The 20,998-nt window shown below is 64.6% G+C and overlaps 1 protein-coding gene across 5 annotated transcripts in view; it reads right to left on the bottom strand.

Moving 5' to 3' along the window:
* The window catches only part of COL11A2 (collagen type XI alpha 2 chain), a 92,030-nt gene that overhangs the window by 61,690 nt on the left and 9,342 nt on the right, over positions 1–20,998 (bottom strand). For 4 of the 5 annotated variants that reach the window (XM_075917109.2, XM_089771562.1, XM_089771563.1 and 1 more), the window contains exons 2-4: positions 10,336–10,503; positions 6,570–6,780; positions 4,839–5,001 (exon numbers count right to left, since the gene is read on the bottom strand). In XM_075917109.2, coding sequence (XP_075773224.2) covers positions 4,839–5,001; positions 6,570–6,780; positions 10,336–10,503 — 542 coding nt within the window. The remainder of the gene's footprint in view (positions 1–4,838; positions 5,002–6,569; positions 6,781–10,335; positions 10,504–20,998) is intronic. The other variant, XM_089771561.1, reaches the window with a different exon arrangement.

Below are 20,998 nucleotides of genomic sequence, written 5' to 3'. Positions count from 1 at the left end.
CTTATTGTATGAGTAACGGGCAGTAGAACGGTACGTAACCTGGACTGACTGGGGGGGGGGATGTTGTTCTTATTGTATGAGTAACGGGCAGTAGAACGGTACATAACCTGGACTGACTGGGGGGGGATGTTGTTCTTATTGTATGAGTAACGGGCAGTAGAACGGTACGTAACCTGGACTGACTGGGGGGGGGGATGTTGTTCTTATTGTATGAGTAACGGGCAGTAGAACGGTACGTAACCTGGACTGACTGGGGGGGGAATGTTGTTCTTATTGTATGAGTAACGGGCAGTAGAACGGTACGTAACCTGGACTGACTGGGGGGGGGGATGTTGTTCTTATTGTATGAGTAACGGGCAGTAGAACGGTACGTAACCTGGACTGACTGGGGGGGGAATGTTGTTCTTATTGTATGAGTAACGGGCAGTAGAACGGTACGTAACCTGGACTGACTGGGGGGGGATGTTGTTCTTATTGTATGAGTAACGGGCAGTAGAACGGTACATAACGTGGACTGACTGGGGGGGGGATGTTGTTCTTATTGTATGAGTAACGGGCAGTAGAACGGTACGTAACCTGGACTGACTGGGGGGGGAATGTTGTTCTTATTGTATGAGTAACGGGCAGTAGAACGGTACGTAACCTGGACTGACTGGGGGGGGGGATGTTGTTCTTATTGTATGAGTAACGGGCAGTAGAACGGTACGTAACCTGGACTGACTGGGGGGGGAATGTTGTTCTTATTGTATGAGTAACGGGCAGTAGAACGGTACGTAACCTGGACTGACTGGGGGGGGATGTTGTTCTTATTGTATGAGTAACGGGCAGTAGAACGGTACATAACGTGGACTGACTGGGGGGGGGATGTTGTTCTTATTGTATGAGTAACGGGCAGTAGAACGGTACATAACGTGGACTGACTGGGGGGGGGATGTTGTTCTTATTGTACGAGTAACGGGCAGTAGAACGGTACGTAACCTGGACTGACTGGGGGGGGGGATGTTGTTCTTATTGTATGAGTAACGGGCAGTAGAACGGTATATAACGTGGACTGACTGGGGGGAGGGGGGACAGGTGTTTTGCTCCATGGTCTGTCTGGGTCACAAGTCCACAAGACCTGCCCCTCTCGCTGGTTAAAGACAGAGCTGCTTAGGCTCATAGCTGGTCAAGTGGCCGCTACCCCTGACATCCCTGCTAATCAGGTCTGAGCGCTTCGTCCTGCCGTGGGGACGGTGGTCTGGGTAGTGACAGCCCACACTGCACTAGCACTGCCGGCTCAGCTGAAGTCACTGAGAGCTGGGTGGAGCCTCAAGAGACCAGCACCGTGGCAGGTGGCAGCAGCCGGTGACGGCGCAGGGGCCATCGGCCACAGAGCGAGGGAGTGAACGGTGGCACAACGCACAGCAGCGGCCAGAGCGAACGGTGAGCAGCTGGAGGAACCAGCCAGCTGGCTTCTTGCCCCCACCTGGCAGCTGTGCTCACGGGAAAGCCCCACGGAGTCTCCCTGACCATGAGCGATCCTTCGCTGTTGTCCTAACATTTCTCCAGCCGCTATGACTGGCTCTGGACAAGATGGGCTGGATCTATTAGCGAGGGGGGGGATTGCTTTTGCTGCTACGTTCAGAGACGACTACTGCCTTGCTCTCGATCGTAAACCTACTGTTGCAACCACTTGGGTCAGTGAGCAAAGCCGCCCAGGCATCTGCTACAACCGTAGTCGACCTTTGTCCAGCAACAGAAGCTACATTTGGAGCAATCCGAGCTAGCCATGGAAAAAGTACGGGAAGAAGCAAAGAGTCCAGAAGCTGACTAATGAAGGCATTTACATTGAACCCTTCAGTGAAGAGGACAAGTGTTTGTTAAGACACCTGAAAACGTACCGGACCTGATTCTTAACAATCTACAACAGCGACCTCTAGATTCTACTCAACCTCTCTGGAGCTTTCACAGCTGCCTGGCCTACACAACACCGCCAACTGAGTGGAGTGAGGCGCTGCCAGCAACGGGGCTGCCACGTGCTCAGGACAGAATAGAGAATTTGAACACAGAGGACGAATGAATGGCGATTTGACCTCAACTCCTTTTTTAGCATCACTAGCGGCTCGACCGGGGCTTTGAGCTGTTTCCTGGGATGAAGGAAGGAGGAATTCATCTCTTGCCACTCCCAGTCACAACAGCTACGCTGAGCGATCTTTCTCATCGTTGATTAGAGATTTGTGTTCTGAAGAAGTCGCCATTTGCCTGAGCATGTGAATGGACGAAGACGCGTATCCACTGGAGGAATGGAAGCACCGGACGCACGTGAGCGCGTTGCATTCGAGACGTTCATTAACAGAGTTGTGCAAACTGATACCAAGAAGGCTGTCGACGTCGTGCTTCGGAGGCTTGAGCAGCCAGCGTGAATTGGTGAGGTTTTAAAACACGAGTTAAATCTAATAAAATGGTCATGAAACATTTTTCTGTTTTTACTGTGGTGCCATCAGCTCACCTTCACCCTCACGGTCTCACCCCTCATCGGCCCGGCCACCCCCACTGTAAATTCAACCTCCCCTACTTTCAATTCCTGGAGGAAACGCTGGGGGGCTGGATGGATGGGGCTGGAGTGTGGGGACAGAAGGAGGGAGGGTGGGTCAGTCAGAGTGGTGAGGGGATAGAGGGAGGGGTGCGTGGGTTGGTGGGAGGGGGAGGGGATAGAGGGAGGGAGGATGGATGAGGGGATGGTTAGAGCCTCTCCCCTGTGTGAGGGAGGGTTGGGGGGGCACAGGGAGCACTGGGGTGTCTGAGGGGAGGGGGGGATGGGTTATAACCTCTCCCCTGTGTGAGGGAGGATTGGGGGGGCACAGGGAGCACTGGGGTGTCTGAGGGGAGGGGGGGATGGGTTATAACCTCTCCCCTGTGTAAGGGGGGCTGGGGGGCACAGGGAGCACTGGGGTGTGTGAGGGGAGGTGGGGGATGGGTTATAACCTCTCCCCTGTGTGAGGGAGGGTTGGGGGGGCACAGGGAGCACTGGGGTGTGTGAGGGGAGGTGGGGGATGGGTTATAAGCTCTCCCCTGTGTAAGGGGGGCTGGGGGGCACAGGGAGCACTGGGGTGTCTGAGGGGAGGTGGGGGGATGGGTTATAACCTCTCTCCTGTGTAAGGGGGGCTGGGGGGGCACAGGGAGCACTGGGGTGTCTGAGGGGAGGTGGGGGATGGGTTATAACCTCTCCCCTGTGTGAAGGGGGGATGAGGGGGCACAGGGAGCACTGGGGTGTGTGAGGGGAGGTGGGGGATGGGTTATAACCTCTCCCCTGTGTAAGGGGGGCTGGGGGGCACAGGGAGCACTGGGGTGTGTGAGGGGAGGTGGGGGATGGGTTATAGCCTCTCCCCTGTGTAAGCGGGGGTTGGGGGGCACAGGGAACACTGGGGTGTGTGAGGGGAGGTGGGGGATGGGTTATAACCTCTCCCCTGTGTAAGGGGGGCTGGGGGGCACAGGGAGCACTGGGGTGTCTGAGGGGAGGTGGGGGATGGGTTATAACCTCTCCCCTGTGTGAAGGGGGGATGAGGGGGCACAGGGAGCACTGGGGTGTGTGAGGGGAGGTGGGGGGATGGGTTATAGCCTCTTCCCTGTGTAAGGGGGGTTGGGGGGCACAGGGAGCACTGGGGGGTGTGAGGGGAGGTGGGGGATGGGTTATAACCTCTCCCCTGTGTAAGGGGGGCTGGGGGGCACAGGGAGCACTGGGGTGTGTGAGGGGAGGTGGGGGGATGGGTTATAGCCTCTTCCCTGTGTAAGGGGGGTTGGGGGGCACAGGGAGCACTGGGGGGTGTGAGGGGAGGTGGGGGATGGGTTATAACCTCTCTCCTGTGTAAGGGTGGCTGGGGGGCACAGGGAGCACTGGGGTGTGTGAGGGGAGGTGGGGGATGGGTTATCACCTCTCCCCTGTGTAAGGGGGGCTGGGGGGCACAGGGAGCACTGGGGTGTCTGAGGGGAGGTGGGGGATGGGTTATCACCTCTCCCCTGTGTAAGGGGGGCTGGGGGGCACAGGGAGCACTGGGGTGTCTGAGGGGAGGTGGGGGATGGGTTATAACCTCTCCCCTGTGTGAAGGGGGGATGAGGGGGCACAGGGAGCACTGGGGTGTGTGAGGGGAGGTGGGGGATGGGTTATAACCTCTCCCCTGTGTGAAGGGGGGATGAGGGGGCACAGGGAGCACTGGGGTGTCTGAGGGGAGGTGGGGGATGGGTTATAACCTCTCTCCTGTGTAAGGGGGGATGAGGGGGCACAGGGAGCACTGGGGTGTGTGAGGGGAGGTGGGGGATGGGTTATAACCTCTCTCCTGTGTAAGGGGGGCTGGGGGGGCACAGGGAGCACTGGGGTGTGTGAGGGGAGGTGGGGGATGGGTTCTAACCTCTCTCCTGTGTGAGGGGGGTTGGGGGGGCACAGGGAGCACTGGGGTGTGTGAGGGGAGGTGGGGGATGGGTTATAACCTCTCCCCTGTGTAAGGGGGGCTGGGGGGGCACAGGGAGCACTGGGGTGTCTGAGGGGAGGTGGGGGATGGGTTATAACCTCTCCCCTGTGTAAGGGGGGCTGGGGGGCACAGGGAGCACTGGGGTGTGTGAGGGGAGGTGGGGGATGGGTTATAACCTCTCCCCTGTGTAAGGGGGGATGAGGGGGCACAGGGAGCACTGGGGTGTGTGAGGGGAGGTGGGGGATGGGTTATAACCTCTCTCCTGTGTAAGGGGGGCTGGGGGGCACAGGGAGCACTGGGGTGTGTGAGGGGAGGTGGGGGATAGGTTATAGCCTCCCCCCGGCCAGTGTCAGGGAAGACGTGGGTGGGCGCGGCGGCGGGCGGGGCCGGTACCTGGAACACCTCCTCGTCCAGGATGCGGGTACCGAAGACGGTGATGCCGCGGGTGTCAATCACCGGGCGGGGCCCCCTGGGCAGCGGCCGCGTCACCTTCTTCTTACAGTCCAGGATGAGAGTCACCGACTGCTTGTGCACGCTCAGCGCCAGCCGGTGCCACCTGGGGACACGGACACACCAATGGGAGGGGGCAGGACACAGGCGCGGGGGGAGGGGCAGGACAGGCGGATGTGAGGGCTGGAGGGGGATCGAGGGGGGCCGTGTGCTGCAGCACAGATGCCCTGGAAGGTAAGGTCTCAGGAGTGGGGGCTGGCGGGTACCCACTTGCATCCGCCGCGTGTGTGCCCCAGCAGAGCCGGCGGCCCTGGGGGGGGGGGGGGAGTCAGGGGTAGTGAGTACCCACTTGCATCCGCCGCGTGTGTGTCCCAGCAGAGCCGGGGGCCCTGGGGGGGGTGGGAGTCAGGGGCCGGCGGGTACCCACTTGCATCCGCCGCGTGTGTGTCCCAGCAGAGCCGGCGGCCCTGGGGGGGGTGGGAGTCAGGGGCCGGCGGGTACCCACTTGCATCCGCCGCGTGTGTGTCCCAGCAGAGCCGGCGGCCCTGGGGGGGGTGGGAGTCAGGGGCCGGCGGGTACCCACTTGCATCCGCCGCGTGTGTGTCCCAGCAGAGCCGGCGGCCCTGGGGGGGTGGGAGTCAGGGGCCGGCGGGTACCCACTTGCATCCGCCGCGTGTGTGTCCCAGCAGAGCCGGCGGCCCTGGGGGGGGTGGGAGTCAGGGGCCGGCGGGTACCCACTTGCATCCGCCGCGTGTGTGTCCCAGCAGAGCCGGCGGCCCTGGGGTGGGTGGGAGTCAGGGCCCGGCAGGTACCCACTTGCATCCGCCGCGTGTGTGTCCCAGCAGAGCCGGCGGCCCTGGGGGGGGTGGGAGTCAGGGGCCGGCGGGTACCCACTTGCATCCGCCGCGTGTGTGTCCCAGCAGAGCCGGCGGCCCTGGGGGGGGGGGGGGAGTCAGGGGTAGTGAGTACCCACTTGCATCCGCCGCGTGTGTGTCCCAGCAGAGCCGGGGGCCCTGGGGGGGTGGGAGTCAGGGGCCGGCGGGTACCCACTTGCATCCGCCGCGTGTGTGTCCCAGCAGAGCCGGCGGCCCTGGGGGGGTGGGAGTCAGGGGCCGGCGGGTACCCACTTGCATCCGCCGCGTGTGTGTCCCAGCAGAGCCGGCGGCCCTGGGGGGGTGGGAGTCAGGGGCCGGCGGGTACCCACTTGCATCCGCCGCGTGTGTGTCCCAGCAGAGCCGGCGGCCCTGGGGGGGGTGGGAGTCAGGGGCCGGCGGGTACCCACTTGCATCCGCCGCGTGTGTGTCCCAGCAGAGCCGGCGGCCCTGGGGTGGGTGGGAGTCAGGGCCCGGCAGGTACCCACTTGCATCCGCCGCGTGTGTGTCCCAGCAGAGCCGGCGGCCCTGGGGGGGGTGGGAGTCAGGGGCCGGCGGGTACCCACTTGCATCCGCCGCGTGTGTGTCCCAGCAGAGCCGGCGGCCCTGGGGGGGGTGGGAGTCAGGGGCCGGCGGGTACCCACTTGCATCCGCCGCGTGTGTGTCCCAGCAGAGCCGGCGGCCCTGGGGGGGGGTGGGAGTCAGGGGCCGGCGGGTACCCACTTGCATCCGCCGCGTGTGTGTCCCAGCAGAGCCGGCGGCCCTGGGGGGGGGTGGGAGTCAGGGGCCGGCGGGTACCCACTTGCCGTCAGCGATGTCGATGCCCCGGAAGAGCGGGTAATCCTCGGGGGCAGGCCGGCCGCTCTGGTCCTCGTAGAGGAAGACGGGCGAGCGCCCCAGCTCCACACCCAGCTGCTGCGTGCCCTGCTGGTTGTAGATGGACAGCAGGAACGCCTGGGTCCCCGCCTTGGGCTTCACCAGGGCCATGATGGAGAAATCCTCCGGGAACTTCCCTGCGAGACAGGAGGGGCTGTGGGACCAGGCGGAGGGAAGGGGTCGGGGGGCAGGCTGGGCGCTCAGGAGGTCACCCAGGGGAGTCAGGTGCCGCCCAGCTAATTAGCAGAGCATCCCCAGCCGGCGGCAGGTGTTCCTACTGATAGTGCACGTCTTCACTGGCCTTGGTGCACAGAACAAAATGTATTCCACACGCAGATGGAGAAGATTAGAGGGAACATTGGGGTCGGGGCTCAAGAGGAAACTGGGGGTCGGAGTTCAGAAGGCAGGACACTAGGGGTCAGGGCTCAGGAGGACACTGGGGGTTGGGGCTCAGGAGGCAGGACACTGGGGGTCAGGGCTCAGGAGGGCACTGAGGGTCGGGGTTCAGGAGGACAAAGGGGGTCGGGGCTCAGGAGGCAGGACACTGGGGTCAGGGCTCAGGAGGACACTGGGGGTTGGGGTTCAGGAGGCAGGACACTGGGGGTCAGGGCTCAGGAGGACACTGAGGGTCAGGGTTCAGGAGGCAGGACACTGGGGGACAGGGCTCAGGAGGACACTGGGTGTCGGGGCTCAGGAGGACACTGGGGGTCGGGGTTCAGGAGGCAGGACACTGGGGGTCGGGGTTCAGGAGGACACTGGGGGTCAGGGCTCAGGAGGACACTGGGGGTCGGGGTTCAGGAGGCAGGACACTGGGGGTCGGGGCTCAGGAGGACACTGGGGGTCAGGGTTCAGGAGGCAGGACACTGAGGGTCGGGGTTCAGGAGGCAGGACACTGGGGGTCAGGGTTCAGGAGGCAGGACACTGGGGGTCGGGGTTCAGGAGGACACTGGGGGTCAGGGCTCAGGAGGACACTGGGGATTGGGGTTCAGGAGGCAGGACACTGGGGGTCAGGGTTCAGGAGGACACTGGGGGTCAGGGTTCAGGAGGCAGGACACTGAGGGTCGGGGCTCAGGAGGACACTGGGGGTCAGGGTTCAGGAGGCAGGACACTGGGGGTCGGGGTTCAGGAGGACACTGGGGGTCGGGGCTCAGGAGGACACTGGGGATTGGGGTTCAGGAGGCAGGACACTGGGGGTCAGGGTTCAGGAGGACACTGGGGGTCAGGGCTCAGGAGGACACTGGGGATTGGGGTTCAGGAGGCAGGACACTGGGGGTCAGGGTTCAGGAGGACACTGGGGATTGGGGTTCAGGAGGCAGGACACTGGGGGTCAGGGTTCAGGAGGACACTGGGGGTCAGGGTTCAGGAGGCAGGACACTGAGGGTCGGGGCTCAGGAGGACACTGGGGGTCAGGGTTCAGGAGGACACTGGGGGTCAGGGTTCAGGAGGCAGGACACTGAGGGTCGGGGCTCAGGAGGACACTGGGGGTCAGGGTTCAGGAGGCAGGACACTGGGGGTCGGGGTTCAGGAGGACACTGGGGGCCGGGGCTCAGGAGGCAGGACACTGGGGTGCAGGGAGATCCCAAGGGGGCGTGGGAATATTTCACTAGGACACTGGTGAGTGCAAGAATGATCCACTAGGGCCATCGGGGGGCGGGCTGAGGAAGGATCCACTGGAAATGGGGGGGGTGGACATCCCAAGGGGGTATGAGAACATTCCACTCAGGAGGAATGTTCCACTGAATGAACCATCAGGGGAGTTGTGGGAACATTTCAAAGGGGTTGTGGGAATGTTCCACTAGGTACACAGAAGCCACAGGAATGTTCCACTAGAGATATGGGTGGGTGCGGGAGCATTCCAAGGGGGCACAGGAATGTTCCACTGTAGGGGCTCAGGAATGTTCCACTAAGGACATGGGAGGTGTGGGAACACTGCAAGGGGGAGCGGGAATGTTCCATCGGGGGCCCCATGGGAACATTCCACTAATGACACGGGAGGTGTGGGAAGATTTCGAGGGGGCGCGGGAATGTTCCACGGGGGGGAGGGCCGTGGGAACATTCCACTAATGACACAGGAGGTGTGGGAAGATTTCGAGGGGGCACGGGAATGTTCCACGGGGGGGAGGGCCGTGGGAACATTCCACTAATGACACGGGAGGTGTGGGAAGATTTCGAGGGGGCTCAGGAATGTTCCACTAAGGACATGGGAGGTGTGGGAACACTGCAAGGGGGCGCGGGAATGTTCCATCGGGGGCCCCATGGGAACATTCCACTAATGACACGGGAGGTGTGGGAAGATTTCGAGGGGGCGCGGGAATGTTCCACGGGGGGGAGGGCCGTGGGAACATTCCACTAATGACACGGGAGGTGTGGGAAGATTTCGAGGGGGCTCAGGAATGTTCCACTAAGGACATGGGAGGTGTGGGAACACTGCAAGGGGGCGCGGGAATGTTCCATCGGGGGCCCCATGGGAACATTCCACTAATGACACGGGAGGTGTGGGACGATTTCAAGAGGGCGCGGGAATGTTCCATGGGGGGGGGCCGCAGGAACATTCTACTAATGACACGGGAGGTGTGGGAGCACTGCGAGGGGCGGGGGAATGTTCCATGGGGGGAGGGGGAGCACTGCGAGGGGCGTGGGAATGTTCCATGGGCGGGAGGGGGGAGCACTGCGAGGGGCGCGGGAATGTTCCATGGGGGGAGGGGGGAGCACTGCGAGGGGCGTGGGAATGTTCCATGGGGGGAGGGGGGAGCACTGCGAGGGGCGCGGGAATGTTCCATGGGGGGAGGGGGGAGCACTGCGAGGGGCGTGGGAATGTTCCATGGGGGGGAGGGGGGAGCACTGCGAGGGGCGCGGGAATGTTCCATGGGCGGGAGGGGGGAGCACTGCGAGGGGCGTGGGAATGTTCCATGGGGGGAGGGGGGAGCACTGCGAGGGGCGTGGGAATGTTCCATGGGGGGAGGGGGGAGCACTGCGAGGGACGCGGGAATGTTCCATGGGCGGGAGGGGGGGCACTGCAAGGGGCGCGGGAATGTTCCATGGGGGGGAGGGGGGAGCACTGCGAGGGGCGCGGGAATGTTCCATGGGGGGAGGGGGGAGCACTGCGAGGGGCGTGGGAATGTTCCATGGGGGGGAGGGGGGAGCACTGCGAGGGGCGCGGGAATGTTCCATGGGGGGGAGGGGGGAGCACTGCGAGGGACGCGGGAATGTTCCATGGGCGGGAGGGGGGGCACTGAAAGGGGCGCGGGAATGTTCCATGGGGGGGAGGGGGGAGCACTGCGAGGGGCGCGGGAATGTTCCATGGGGGGAGGGGGGAGCACTGCGAGGGGCGCGGGAATGTTCCATGGGGGGGAGGGGGGAGCACTGCGAGGGGCGCGGGAATGTTCCATGGGGGGGAGGGGGGAGCACTGCGAGGGGCGCGGGAATGTTCCATGGGCGGGAGGGGAGGAGCACTGCGAGGGGCGCGGGAATGTTCCATGGGGGGGAGGGGGGAGCACTGCGAGGGGCGCGGGAATGTTCCATGGGGGGGAAGGGGGGGAGCACTGCGAGGGGCGCGGGAATGTTCCATGGGGGGGAGGGGGGAGCACTGCGAGGGGCGCGGGGGCAGGACCAGGCTGCGCGTTGGGGGCGTGGGGCCGTGGGCCGGAGGCAGGGAGGCTGGGGGGGCCCAGCCCCACGCAGGGGCCCGGTACCTGAGAAGAGCTGCCGGGTGGGGGCGCTGATCTGCGCCTGCCGGGATATCCTGTAGGCCACGTCCGGCCCCGAGCCCGCCCGCCTGGCAGAGCAGAGCCCCGTCGTCTTCTTCACACCGTCCGGCTGGGCCTGGAGCTGCAGCGCCTTCAGCACGTCCACCGGCTCTGCTGCGGGATGCGGGGGGGGGGGGGTCAGAGCTCTGCAAACAGCCCTGCCCCCCCGACGGGGGCCCTCCAGCCCCCCTCCCCCCACTACAGGGGCCACACGACCTCCCTCCTGCAGCTATCAGGGTCCCCTCTTCCAGCTGTGGCTCCTATTCCCCTCCCAGCCAGCCCCCTCCCCATGAGAGGCCTTCTCCTGGGGGGCTTGTCCGGGATGCCGTGGAGGAAGGCCTGGCTGCAGGGAAGTGGGTGTCTGGGCACTGGAGGCTGCTGGGGGCTCAGGGCAGGCAGACGGGCAGGGCTGGGGTGGGGGTTAGGGGGTCCCCCCAAGTGCGCTGGCGAGCTCTATCCGAATTCCAATCTCCCCTCCCGGGACGCTCACAGAGACCGGCCCTTTCAGGCCCCATCAACAGGGTCTTTGTTCCCAGCCGGCAGGGGAGGGGATGTGGAGGGTCCGGGGGAAACACACGCACGGCTTGGGCACATACACAGCGCACGTGCACACACACACACAGCGCGCACACACAGCTTGGGTGCACACACGGTGCACACGCACACATAGCACGCATATGGCTTGGGCACACACACAATGCACGTTCACACACGGTACACGCACACGCATAGCTTGGGCACACACACAGCGCACGTGCACATATGGCACATGCACAGCTTGGGCACGCACACAATGCATTTGCATACATGGCACACACATGCATGGCTTGGACACACGACGCGGCACGCACACGCACAGCTTGTGCACATGCATGGTGCATGCACACGCACCGGGGGAGGAACACGAGTCACCCACACACCCCTTCTCACACCCCCTCCCTGCACATGGCCTTTGCTGCAAAACATCCCCCCTTCCCTCACAGCCCACCTGGCCCAGTTCCCTGTCACACACGCAGGCCAACCTGCCTGTGCACACGTGCCCCGCAGCACGCACTGGTTCTCATGCACACGCACCATTTCACCAGGGTCTAGTCACCCTCAGGGCACCTCACCACTACGGGAACCACCACGCATCACAACGCACCCTCCCCGTGTCAGTCACCACGAGGCCTCCAGTCACACCCACCACGAGGCACAATCACCAGCCACAACTCGCCCGCAGGCTCACCAGTGCCACGATTACACACCCTGCTCCCCAGGCACACGCAGCCTGGTCCACGGTCAAACACGTCTGGGGCGCAGTCACAAGTGCACCCCGTTATACAATGGTTCCCAGACTGACTCCCCCCCGGTGCCCAGCGCCCCCAGAACTCCCAGACTGACTCCCCCCCGGTGCCCAGCCCCCCCAGAACTCCCAGACTGACTCCCCCCCGGTGCCCAGCCCCCCCAGAACTCCCAGACTGACTCCCCCCCGGTGCCCAGCCCCCCCAGAACTCCCAGACTGACTCCCCTCTGGTGCCCAGCCCCCCCAGAACTCCCAGACTGACTCCCCCCCGGTGCCCAGCCCCCCCAGAGCTCCCAGACTGACTCCCCCCCGGTGCCCAGCCCCCCCAGAACTCCCAGACTGACTCCCCCCCGGTGCCCAGCGCCCCCAGAACTCCCAGACTGACACGCCCCCCGGTGCCCAGCCCCCGCAGAACTCCCAGACTGACTCCCCCCCGGTGCCCAGCGCCCCCAGAACTCCCAGACTGACACGCCCCCCGGTGCCCAGCCCCCCCAGAACTCCCAGACTGACTCCCCCCCGGTGCCCAGCGCCCCCAGAACTCCCAGACTGACTCCCCCCCGGTGCCCAGCCCCCCCAGAACTCCCAGACTGACTCCCCCCCGGTGCCCAGCGCCCCCAGAACTCCCAGACTGACGCCCCCCGGTGCCCAGCCCCCCCAGAACTCCCAGACTGACTCCCCCCCGGTGCCCAGCGCCCCCAGAACTCCCAGACTGACTCCCCCCCGGTGCCCAGCCCCCCCAGAACTCCCAGACTGACTCCCCCCCGGTGCCCAGCCCCCCCAGAGCTCCCAGACTGACACGCCCCCCGGTGCCCAGCCCCCCCAGAACTCCCAGACTGACTCCCCTCCGGTGCCCAGCCCCCCCAGAACTCCCAGACTGACTCCCCCCCGGTGCCCAGCCCCCCCAGAACTCCCAGACTGACACGCCCCCCGGTGCCCAGCCCCCCCAGAACTCCCAGACTGACTCCCCCCCGGTGCCCAGCCCCCCCAGAACTCCCAGACTGACTCCCCCCCGGTGCCCAGCCCCCCCAGAACTCCCAGACTGACACGCCCCCCCCCAGTGCCCAGCCCCCCCAGAGCTCCCAGACTGACACGCCCCCCGGTGCCCAGCCCCCCCAGAACTCCCAGACTGACACGCCCCCCGGTGCCCAGCCCCCCCAGAACTCCCAGACTGACTCGCCCCCCCAGTGCCCAGCCCCCCCACTCCCAGACTGACACCCCCCAGACTGACATGCCCCCCCAGAACTCCCAGACTGACACATCCCCCAGTGCCCAGCCCCCCCCAGACTGACACACTCCCCCTGTACCCAGCCCCCCCAGACTGATATGCCCCCCCAGAACTCCCAGACTGATGCCCCCCAGTGCCCAGCCCCCACTCCCAGACTGACGCCCTCCCCCCGGTGCCCAGCCACCCCCCCAGACTGACACACTCCCCCGGTGCCCAGCCCCCCACACACACTGACACGCCTGCTCCCCAGTGCCCAGCCCCCCACTCCCAGACTGACTCGCCCCCCCCATACCTGAGCCCCCCCGCTCCCAGAATCCTCCGCGCTGTTTGTTCCGCTCTGCACAATAACAAGTCTGCAGAAACCATCAAGGCCCCCCCGCCCCGGGCTCCTGGCCTTAGGCCCCTCGGAGGGAACCCCCCCCCGTACGGGACACTGGCCACAAGGGGCCCCACCGACAGGGGCTGCTGGAGCCGGGCCAGGGCTCAGGGGAGGCTGTGGGCTGGCTCCCCAGTCCCCACCTGCCTGTCCCCCCACTCCGTTCCCCCACTCCCGTTTTCCATCCCGGCCCGGCCTGGGTTTCTCATCACTCCCCCGTGTGCGGCCCTCCCTGTGGCGTCTGGTATGCATTATTGTCTCCAGCTCAGGGCACTGTCAGGGGAAGCGCGCAGCACTGAGAGAGCTCCCCTACGGGCACTGCTCCAGGGACATTCGCAGCACTGGGGTCCCTGGCTGGGGGCACTGTCGTGAGGAAGCTCACAGCACCGGGGTCCCTGGCTGGGGGCACTGTCATGAGGAAGCTCACAGCACTGGGGTCCCAGGCTGGGGGCACTGTCGTGAGGAAGCTCACAGCACCGGGGTCCCCGGCTGGGGGCACTGTCGTGAGGAAGCTCGCAGCAGCGGAGAGCTGGCAGGGGAGGGGCACGCTAGCCCCTGGCAGGAAGGGTCCAAGCTGCCCCACACACACACTCCCAGGGCGGGGGGCATGTGGGAGCCACGTCCCCAGCCCAGCCACGCCCGGCACACAGACCCCGTCCTCCGGCGGCCAAGCGGGTGCGGAAAAGCCATTAGCCGGCTCCGCTCCCGGGAGAGGGATGGGGGGGCACTGGGGGGCCTGGGTTCAAGGGAGGAGACACTGGAGGATCCGGGCCCACCCTCAAGGGGGATGGGGAAGGGGGAGAAAAGGGGAGGAGCTGGGGGGCAGGGGGAGGGGGTAGCTCAGATGGAGGAGGGGCAGGAGGGAGGAGTTAGAGGGGGTTGGGGGAGTGGGAGGAGTCAGACAGGAGAGGTCACAAGTGGAGCAGAAGGGAGGGGAAGTGGGGGGGTGGGGTGGGGCAGAGGGGAAGTGGGGCAGGGGAGCAGAGGGAAGGGAATTGGGGTGGAGGGGGCAGAGGGGAAGTGGGGGCAGGGGAGCAGAGGGAGGGGAAATGGGGGTGGAGTGGGGCAGAGGGGAAGTGGGGGCAGGGGAGCAGAGGGAGGGGAAGTGGGGGGGTGGAGTGGGGCAGAGGGGAAGTGGGGCAGGAGAGCAGAGGGAAGGGAAGTGGGGTGGAGTGGGGCAGAGGGGAAGTGGGGCAGGGGAGCAGAGGGAAGGGAAGTGGGGTGGAGTGGGGCAGAGGGGAAGTGGGGCAGGGGAGCAGAGGGAGGGGAAGTGGGGTGGAGTGGGGCAGAGGGGAAGTGGGGCAGGGGAGCAGAGGGAAGGGAAGTGGGGTGGAGTGGGGCAGAGGGGAAGTGGGGCAGGGGAGCAGAGGGAGGGGAAGTGGGGGGGTGGAGTGGGGCAGAGGGGAAGTGGGGCAGGGGAGCAGAGGGAAGGGAAGTGGGGTGGAGTGGGGCAGAGGGGAAGTGGGGCAGGGGAGCAGAGGGAAGGGAAGTGGGGTGGAGTGGGGCAGAGGGGAAGTGGGGCAGGGGAGCAGAGGGAAGGGAAGTGGGGGGCGGCGGGAGGGGAGGGGGGCACCCGGCAGCAGAGAATGGGCCCTTTACACAACTCAGTGCCTCTATCTGACCCACAGGCTCCCAGGACAGAGGCGGGGGGGAGGGGACCCAATGGGTGACGTGACCCCTTGCCCCCCCCATAGCCCCCGCAGCTGCCCTGGCCCCGCTGCAGCCTTGGCTGGGATGGGACACACTGGCCGCCAGAAGCAGGGACCGGCCAGGGCCAGCAGCCAGCGCCTGCCTGGGAAAGCGCTCGGCTCCCCGGCTGTGCCAGCCCCACAGCAGGATGGGGGGCAGGGCCCTACCTGTTCTAGAGGCAGGCAGGAGGGTTTCCCCAAAGCAGCTGGCACTGAGCAGCCACGGCCCCCGCGCCTGCCACCAGCCAGGGTCCGAGTGTGTCCGTCTGTCCTGGCCCCAGGGAATAGGGCAGACAGTGTGACCCAGGGGGCAGGGCAGACAGACAGACAGACACTGTGATCTGGTGGAGAGGACAAGCAGCCACAGCAGGAACTGGTGACCGACAGGGCCTGGGGATGAGCAGACAGACGGTGATCTGGCAGGGGACAGACGGACGTGCTAGGGCCCGGGGACGAGCAGACAGACGGTGATCTGGCAGGGGACAGACGGACGTGCCAGGGCCCGGGGACGAGCAGACAGACGGTGATCTGGCAGGGGACAGACGGACGTGCCAGGGCCCGGGGACGAGCAGACAGACGGTGATCTGGCAGGGGACAGACGGACGTGCCAGGGCCTGGGGACGAGCAGACAGACGGTGATCTGGCAGGGGACAGACGGACGTGCCAGGGCCTGGGGACGAGCAGACAGACGGTGATCTGGCAGGGGACAGACGGACGTGCCAGGGCCCGGGGACGAGCAGACAGACGGTGATCTGGCAGGGGACAGACGGACGTGCCAGGGCCCGGGGACGAGCAGACAGACGGTGATCTGGCAGGGGACAGACGGACGTGCCAGGGCCCGGGGACGAGCAGACAGATGGTGATTTGGCAGGGGACAGACGGACGTGCCAGGGCCTGGGGACGAGCAGACAGACGGTGATCTGGCAGGGGACAGACGGACGTGCCAGGGCCCGGGGACGAGCAGACAGACAGTGATCTGGCAGGGGACAGACGGACGTGCCAGGGCCTGGGGACGAGCAGACAGACGGTGATCTGGCAGGGGACAGACGGACGTGCCAGGGCCTGGGGACGAGCAGACAGACGGTGATCTGGCAGGGGACAGACGGACGTGCCAGGGCCCGGGGACGAGCAGACAGACAGTGATCTGGCAGGGGACAGACGGACGTGCCAGGGCCCGGGATGAGCAGACAGACGGTGATCTGGCAGGGGACAGACGGACGTGCTAGGGCCCGGGATGAGCAGACAGACAGTGATCTGGCAGGGGACAGACAGACGTGCTAGGGCCCGGGGACGAGCAGACAGACAGTGATCTGGCAGGGGACAGACGGACGTGCCAGGGCCCGGGATGAGCAGACAGACAGTGATCTGGCAGGGGACAGACGGACGTGCCAGGGCCCGGGATGAGCAGACAGACGGTGATCTGGCAGGGGACAGACAGACGTGCTAGGGCCCGGGGATGAGCAGACAGACAAACGGTGATCTGGCAGGGGACAGACGGACGTGCCAGGGCCCGGGATGAGCAGACAGACAGACAGTGATCTGGCAGGGGACAGACGGACGTGTTAGGGCCCGGGAGGAGCAGACAGACAGACAGTGATCTGGCAGGGGACAGACGGACGTGCCAGGGCCCGGGGACGAGCAGACAGACAGACGGTGATCTGGCAGGGGACAGACGGACGTGCCAGGGCCCGGGGATGAGCAGACAGACAGACGGTGATCTGGCAGGGGACAGACGGACGTGCCAGGGCCCGGGATGAGCAGAGAGACAGACGGTGATCTGGCAGGGGACAGACGGACATGCCAGGGCCCGGGATGAGCAGACAGACAGACAGTGATCTGGCAGGGGACAGACGGACGTGCCAGGGCCCGGGGACGAGCAGACAGACAGTGATCTGGCAGGGGGCAGACGGACGTGCCAGGGCCCGGGGACGAGCAGACAGACGGTGATCTGGCAGGGGACAGACGGACGTGCCAGGGCCCGGGGACGAGCAGACAGACGGTGATCTGGCAGGGGACAGACGGACGTGCCAGGGCCCGGGGACGAGCAGACAGACAGTGATCTGGCAGGGGACAGACGGACGTGACAGGGCCTGGGGACGAGCAGACAGACGGTGATCTGGCAGGGGACAGACAGACGTGCTAGGGCCCGGGAGGAGCAGACAGACAGTGATCTGGCAGGGGACAGACGGACGTGCCAGGGCCCGGGAGGAGCAGACAGACGGTGATCTGGCAGGGGACAGACGGACATGCTAGGGCCCGGGAGGAGCAGACAGACAGTGATCTGGCAGGGGACAGACGGACGTGCCAGGGCCCGGGAGGAGCAGACAGACAGTGATCTGGCAGGGGACAGACGGACGTGCTAGGGCCCGGGAGGAGCAGACAGACAGTGATCTGGCAGGGGACAGACGGACGTGCTAGGGCCCGGGAGGAGCAGACAGACAGTGATCTGGCAGGGGACAGACGGACGTGCCAGGGCCCGGGATGAGCAGACAGACAGACAGTGATCTGGCAGGGGACAGACGGACGTGCCAGGGCCCGGGGACGAGCAGACAGACAGACGGTGATCTGGCAGGGGACAGACGGACGTGCCAGGGCCCGGGGACGAGCAGACAGACAGACGGTGATCTGGCAGGGGACAGACGGACGTGCCAGGGCCCGGGATGAGCAGAGAGACAGACGGTGATCTGGCAGGGGACAGACGGACATGCCAGGGCCCGGGATGAGCAGACAGACAGACAGTGATCTGGCAGGGGACAGACGGACGTGCCAGGGCCCGGGGACGAGCAGACAGACAGTGATCTGGCAGGGGGCAGACGGACGTGCCAGGGCCCGGGGACGAGCAGACAGACGGTGATCTGGCAGGGGACAGACGGACGTGCCAGGGCCCGGGGACGAGCAGACAGACGGTGATCTGGCAGGGGACAGACGGACGTGCCAGGGCCCGGGGACGAGCAGACAGACAGTGATCTGGCAGGGGACAGACGGACGTGACAGGGCCTGGGGACGAGCAGACAGACGGTGATCTGGCAGGGGACAGACAGACGTGCTAGGGCCCGGGAGGAGCAGACAGACAGTGATCTGGCAGGGGACAGACGGACGTGCCAGGGCCCGGGAGGAGCAGACAGACGGTGATCTGGCAGGGGACAGACGGACATGCTAGGGCCCGGGAGGAGCAGACAGACAGTGATCTGGCAGGGGACAGACGGACGTGCCAGGGCCCGGGAGGAGCAGACAGACAGTGATCTGGCAGGGGACAGACGGACGTGCTAGGGCCCGGGAGGAGCAGACAGACAGTGATCTGGCAGGGGACAGACGGACGTGCTAGGGCCCGGGAGGAGCAGACAGACAGTGATCTGGCAGGGGACAGACGGACGTGCCAGGGCCCGGGATGAGCAGACAGACAGACAGTGATCTGGCAGGGGACAGACGGACGTGCTAGGGCCCGGGACGAGCAGACAGACGGTGATCTGGCAGGGGACAGACGGACGTGCTAGGGCCCGGGAGGAGCAGACAGACAGTGATCTGGCAGGGGACAGACGGACGTGCCAGGGCCCGGGATGAGCAGACAGACAGACAGTGATCTGGCAGGGGACAGACGGACGTGCCAGGGCCCGGGATGAGCAGACAGACAGACAGTGATCTGGCAGGGGACAGACGGACGTGCCAGGGCCCGGGATGAGCAGACAGACAGACAGTGATCTGGCAGGGGGCAGACGGACGTGCCAGGGCCCGGGGATGAGCAGACAGACAGACAGTGATCTGGCAGGGGACAGACGGACGTGCCAGGGCCCGGGGATGAGCAGACAGACAGACAGTGATCTGGCAGGGGACAGACGGACGTGCCAGGGCCCGGGATGAGCAGACAGACAGACAGTGATCTGGCAGGGGACAGACGGACGTGCCAGGGCCCGGGATGAGCAGACAGACAGACAGTGATCTGGCAGGGGGCAGACGGACGTGCCAGGGCCCGGGATGAGCAGACAGACAGACAGTGATCTGGCAGGGGGCAGACGGACGTGCCAGGGCCCGGGAGGAGCAGACAGACGGTGATCTGGCAGGGGACAGACGGACGTGCCAGGGCCCGGGATGAGCAGACAGACAGACAGTGATCTGGCAGGGGTCAGACGGACGTGCCAGGGCCCGGGAGGAGCAGACAGACGGTGATCTGGCAGGGGTCAGACGGACGTGCCAGGGCCCGGGAGGAGCAGACAGACAGTGATCTGGCAGGGGACAGACGGACGGTTCGGTGCTGTGCCAATGGCTCCCAGCCCCAGGCTGTGGGGGGGGGCTGACGGGCCCCTTTCTCTGCCGCCCGTGGCCCCAGGGGTCGGAGCCAGGCAATCCTCAGCAGCAGGCAGGTCCCGCCACAGGCGGCTGGCTGGGCCCTCCGGCAGCAATGCACTGAGAGAGCCATTCATCCCGCCCTGCAGCACCACGCCACCAGCCCCGCCCCCGGCTCTATTCCGGGCTCTGGCAGGGCAGCGGGACGAGTGGTTACAGCAGGGTGGGGCTGGGAGCCAGGACTCCTGGGTTCTATTTCTGGCTCCGGGTGGAGACTAGTTGTGGGGAGCCAGGACTGCAGGCTTTATCCCGGCTCTGTGGGGGGGCAGGAGGCCTGGGTCCAAGCCCTTGAGGGGAGAGTCCTTCCCCCTGTTTGCGGCTCCCTGGGGGAAAAGCCCCGTTTGAAAGGGCCCAGAGACCCACAACTGGGGCCCGTGCCCCCCTCCCCATGGAGAGCAGCTCTTCAGCCCACTCCCACTGAAGTTCAGACCACGTACCCTTAACTCTGCCCCCACCCGCCGACCCGCAGACCCTCCCTGGGAGACCTGGGTGTGAGGGGCTGTCACTTCCACAGACCGGTGCAGGGAGGAGGGGCGGCTCTGCGAGGGTCCCCCCCCCTCGACAGCTCCCCAGCTCCTGGACTGACCCCAAGTCCAGGGGGGCTCTGAGGGGCCTAGGGGGCGGGGAGTTTACCCAAGGACGAAGGGGGAACGTGGTATCCAGGGTTAGCAATATCCCCCCACTGCTGGGCTTGGGTTGAGCCCCCGCTCCCCTGCCCCAGAGGCACAGAAACCCCTCCTCCACTGCCCCCATTGCGTGGGGCCCTGCCCTCCCGTTGCCTCTGCCCCCCCCCCCCCCCCGGCTGTGGCTTCCAGCCCACTGCTCCCTCCACTCCGGGCTCCCACGGAGAGGGGGCAGGGGCAGAGAGGCTGGCACCCAGCCCCCAAAGCACCCAAAGCAGGGGCATGGGGTGGACTGTCTACAAGACCCAAAGAAATGGGGCCAGGAGCTGCTATCCCCTGGAGCTGCAATGAACCGGACACCATGGGGAGGGGCCCAGGGATAGAGAAATAGAGGGGGGAGTGGGGATAGATAGATAGATAGATAGATAGATAGATAGATGGGGGAGTGGGGATAGATAGATAGATAGATAGATAGATAGATAGATAGATAGATAGATAGATAGATAGATAGAGGGGGGAGTGGGGATAGATAGATAGATAGATAGATAGATAGATAGATAGATAGACAGACAGACAGACAGACAGATAGATAGATAGATAGATAGATAGATAGATAGATAGATAGAGGGGGTGTATGGGGATAGATAGATAGATAGATAGATAGATAGATAGATAGATAGATAGATAGATAGATAGATAGATAGATAGAGGGGGTGTATGGGGATAGATAGATAGATAGATAGATAGATAGATAGATAGATAGATAGATAGATAGATAGAAGGGGGAGTGGGGATAGATAGATAGATAGATAGATAGATAGATAGATAGATAGATAGATAGATAGATAGATAGATAGATAGATAGATAGATAGATGGGGGAGTGGGGATAGATAGATAGATAGATAGATAGATAGATAGATAGATAGATAGATAGATAGATAGATAGATGGGGTGTATGGGGATAGATAGATAGATAGATAGATAGATAGATAGATAGATAGATAGATAGATAGATAGATAGAGGGGGGAGTGGGGATAGATAGATAGATAGATAGATAGATAGATAGATA

This window comes from Pelodiscus sinensis, chromosome 19 (assembly GCF_052426305.1).
Source record: "Pelodiscus sinensis isolate ZL-2025 chromosome 19, ASM5242630v1, whole genome shotgun sequence".
NCBI classification, from domain to species: Eukaryota; Metazoa; Chordata; order Testudines; family Trionychidae; genus Pelodiscus; species Pelodiscus sinensis.
Note: the sequence above shows the minus strand (reverse complement) of the source record. Positions and strands in the feature narration are given on the sequence as shown.